General features: G+C 50.9%; 1 protein-coding gene across 1 annotated transcript; it reads right to left on the reverse strand.

Annotated features, from left to right (window-relative positions):
* Positions 1–198: 198 nt before the first annotated feature.
* On the reverse strand, positions 199–2,426 carry HEXIM1 (HEXIM P-TEFb complex subunit 1). The gene has a single exon (XM_074261032.1). It carries the CDS (start codon positions 1,663–1,665, stop codon positions 601–603), a length of 1,065 nt encoding a protein of 354 aa, XP_074117133.1. The 5' UTR covers positions 1,666–2,426; the 3' UTR covers positions 199–600.
* Positions 2,427–2,601: the final 175 nt, after the last annotated feature.

Here is a 2,601-nt window from a genome sequence, read left to right on the forward strand (position 1 = left end):
ATATTGTAGTGAACATTTAAAGTTACTTAAGGGAAAAATACATAAAAGCTGGAGAACCTTTAATAAAGGGCTATAGAAGTTTTTTGCATTACCGACCAAATATGCCTTTTTTAATACCCCAGGATTAAACACAAAATCTAAAAGTATTCTCTGCCAGAGAATATTATTTTGATATTTCTAGAAATCACACTGAAACTGTTACATTTATAAATATTAAATTTATTGTAACTATAGAATGGATTTAATGGTTTTCAGATTTGGCCACCTTATAACTCCCTGTTTTGAGGGTTTTTTGTTGTTTTTGGTTAAACAGAAAAAAATGCATTATAATTTGAGTCAAATTTACTTACATCCAAAAAATACACATTCATTTCTTCTAAAAAGGAGAACAAGAAAAGCAACCCTTCAGATTTCACATAATTAAAGAACAGGAAAAAAAAACCCACTACATTATAGCTAAAATTTTAAAACAATACAAAGCCATGGGGTTTTTCTTTTTTGATTATGTCATAAAAAGGTTCACTGTCATATACACATGTATATAATGTTACATTCCATCACCATAAAAAGTCCCTTTTCCCCCTCCCCCAAAAAGTTTGACTAGTCTCCAAACTTGGAAAGAGGCGCTCTCTCCTGCTGTCTGTGCAGTTCGTTCTCTTTCACCAACTGGAGATTCTCAGCTTTTAGCCGATCCAGCTCCAACTCTAGTTCTCTTACCCGAGAGTCCTCCCCAAACTTCTTGCACTCCAACCGCAGCCGATTGTTCTCATCCTCCATCCTGGAGAGACACTTCTCTAGCTCCATATATTCTTTGATCAATTCTTGCTTGCTCATGTTCTGGAGGCTCTCCGCATGGTACCGTTCATAGGTCTCGGAGAAGTCCCTCTGGAGAAACTCACTTCCGTCCCCCCCCATCCCATCACTGCCCCCATCCTCTTCTCCCGCCTCCTCCAAGAAGTCCTCATCACTTGTATCGTCCGACTTGGCCACCGCCCGTTTGGAATAGAGGCCAGTTTTCAGGTCTGGCTCCTCCTGATCATGGTCATCCATCAGGAACTGGGTCGTGTTGTAAGGGGCGACGGGTTGTCCTTTGGCAAACATCTCGGCTCGAACCCGGGATGCCCGCTGGCTCTGCTTCTCGTCGAACTTCTTCTTCTCCTCCCAAGACAGCTTGTAGTAAGGCTTCCAGTGCCGCTTTTTCTTGGAAGGCCGTCTCCTGTGCTTCTTCTTTCCCAGCTGTCTTTGCTGCTGCCGCCAGGCCTCCTCTTCTTCCCCGATAGGAACCGCAAACTTGTCGCCCCCATAACCTTGGCACGACTGCGGAGGCTGGGCTCCGGGCCTGGGCCCCTCACCCAACGGCGGTGCGGCAGCAGCCCCGACAGCTGTCAGATCGTCGTGGTTCGGGCCCTTCTCGCCCCCGTCTGGGCAGCCAGGGTCTAGGCACGCCACAGTCGCCCTGGGAGGAGAAGCTGGGGCTGGATTCTCCCCTCCCTTCTCTTTACCAAGGATCGCATCAAGTTCAGGAGAAGCTCTCGATTGCCACCTACAGTCCTCCCCGGGGGGCTCAGTATAACGCTCCGCTCTGCCCATAGCACCTGTACAGTTGGAAGAAGTTTGAGAAGTCTGTTGCTGCTGCTGACATTGAGACAGAAATGGCTCAGCCATGACTGGATGGAGTCCTCTTCTGAGAGAGTTGGAAAAAAATTTTATATAGTCACAAAGTCTCTTTCCTTTTAAAAGAAAAAAGTATTTTTAATTGTCCCGCGGGTCTTGTCTTGAACGCCGGCAGCACGGATGTCTTCTTATTGTTGAGCCTTCCGCCTACGAACTCCACTCCAAACTTGGAAAGGGCGCTTCTGGGTCAGCAAAGGGTTAAGAACCCCCTAGCTCGGCGGGCAAGCTAGCTGGCGGGGCTCAAAGTCTGCAGCACCAAAAACAGTGTGTATGCGGGTGTGTTGGGGGAGGGCTCACCTCAGGCCCCCCCCCTCCCCAGAATCGGGGGCAAAGCCAGCGAGAGTAGCAGAAGCAGCAAGGTGAAAAGTCCAAAGGGTTAAAGAACCCAGTCCCGAAAGGGTTAATGCCACCAGATGACGCGCCTGTGAGAGCCTGGGTCCGTAAAGGGTTAAATCCCCTGCCGCAGAGCCCACAAGGGGTTAAAGTCCCAGGACCACTTCCGACCACTTCCTCCCACTTCCACGGGTGTCGCTCCGGCCCCGCTTCCCGCTCCCTGGCCCCGGCCGGGAGCCTCAGCCGAGGACGGACAAACTCATCTCCCCCTTGGCTCGGCGCTCAGCTCTAAGCTCTCCTCCTCCTCCGCCTCCTCCTTCTTTCCCCCCTCCCCCTTCCGACAGCACAGCTTCCGCCTCCTCCTTTACTTCTACCCCTCCCAACCTGCCTCCTTCACCTGCCAACTTCCAACTGCTGCCTCCCAGCTCTCTGTGCTGCCTTATATAAAGGAGCCAGCCCGCCCCGCCCCCGCGCAAGCGCACAATAGACTCTTCCGCGGCACGCTGGGACTCGTAGTTCAATGTCTCTTGGGACTAGCGTCCCCATGCGTTGGCCGGATCAGCCAATCGTCGGGCACGCGGGGGGTGCCTCCCA

The sequence above is a fragment of the Sminthopsis crassicaudata genome, chromosome 4 (assembly GCF_048593235.1).
Source record: "Sminthopsis crassicaudata isolate SCR6 chromosome 4, ASM4859323v1, whole genome shotgun sequence".
NCBI classification, from domain to species: Eukaryota; Metazoa; Chordata; class Mammalia; order Dasyuromorphia; family Dasyuridae; genus Sminthopsis; species Sminthopsis crassicaudata.

What these genes read in the sequence shown, in the direction of transcription:
- HEXIM1 (XM_074261032.1), bottom strand. Translation starts at nt 1,665, where the DNA reads ATGGCTGAGCCATTTCTGTCTCAATGTCAGCAGCAGCAACAGACTTCT.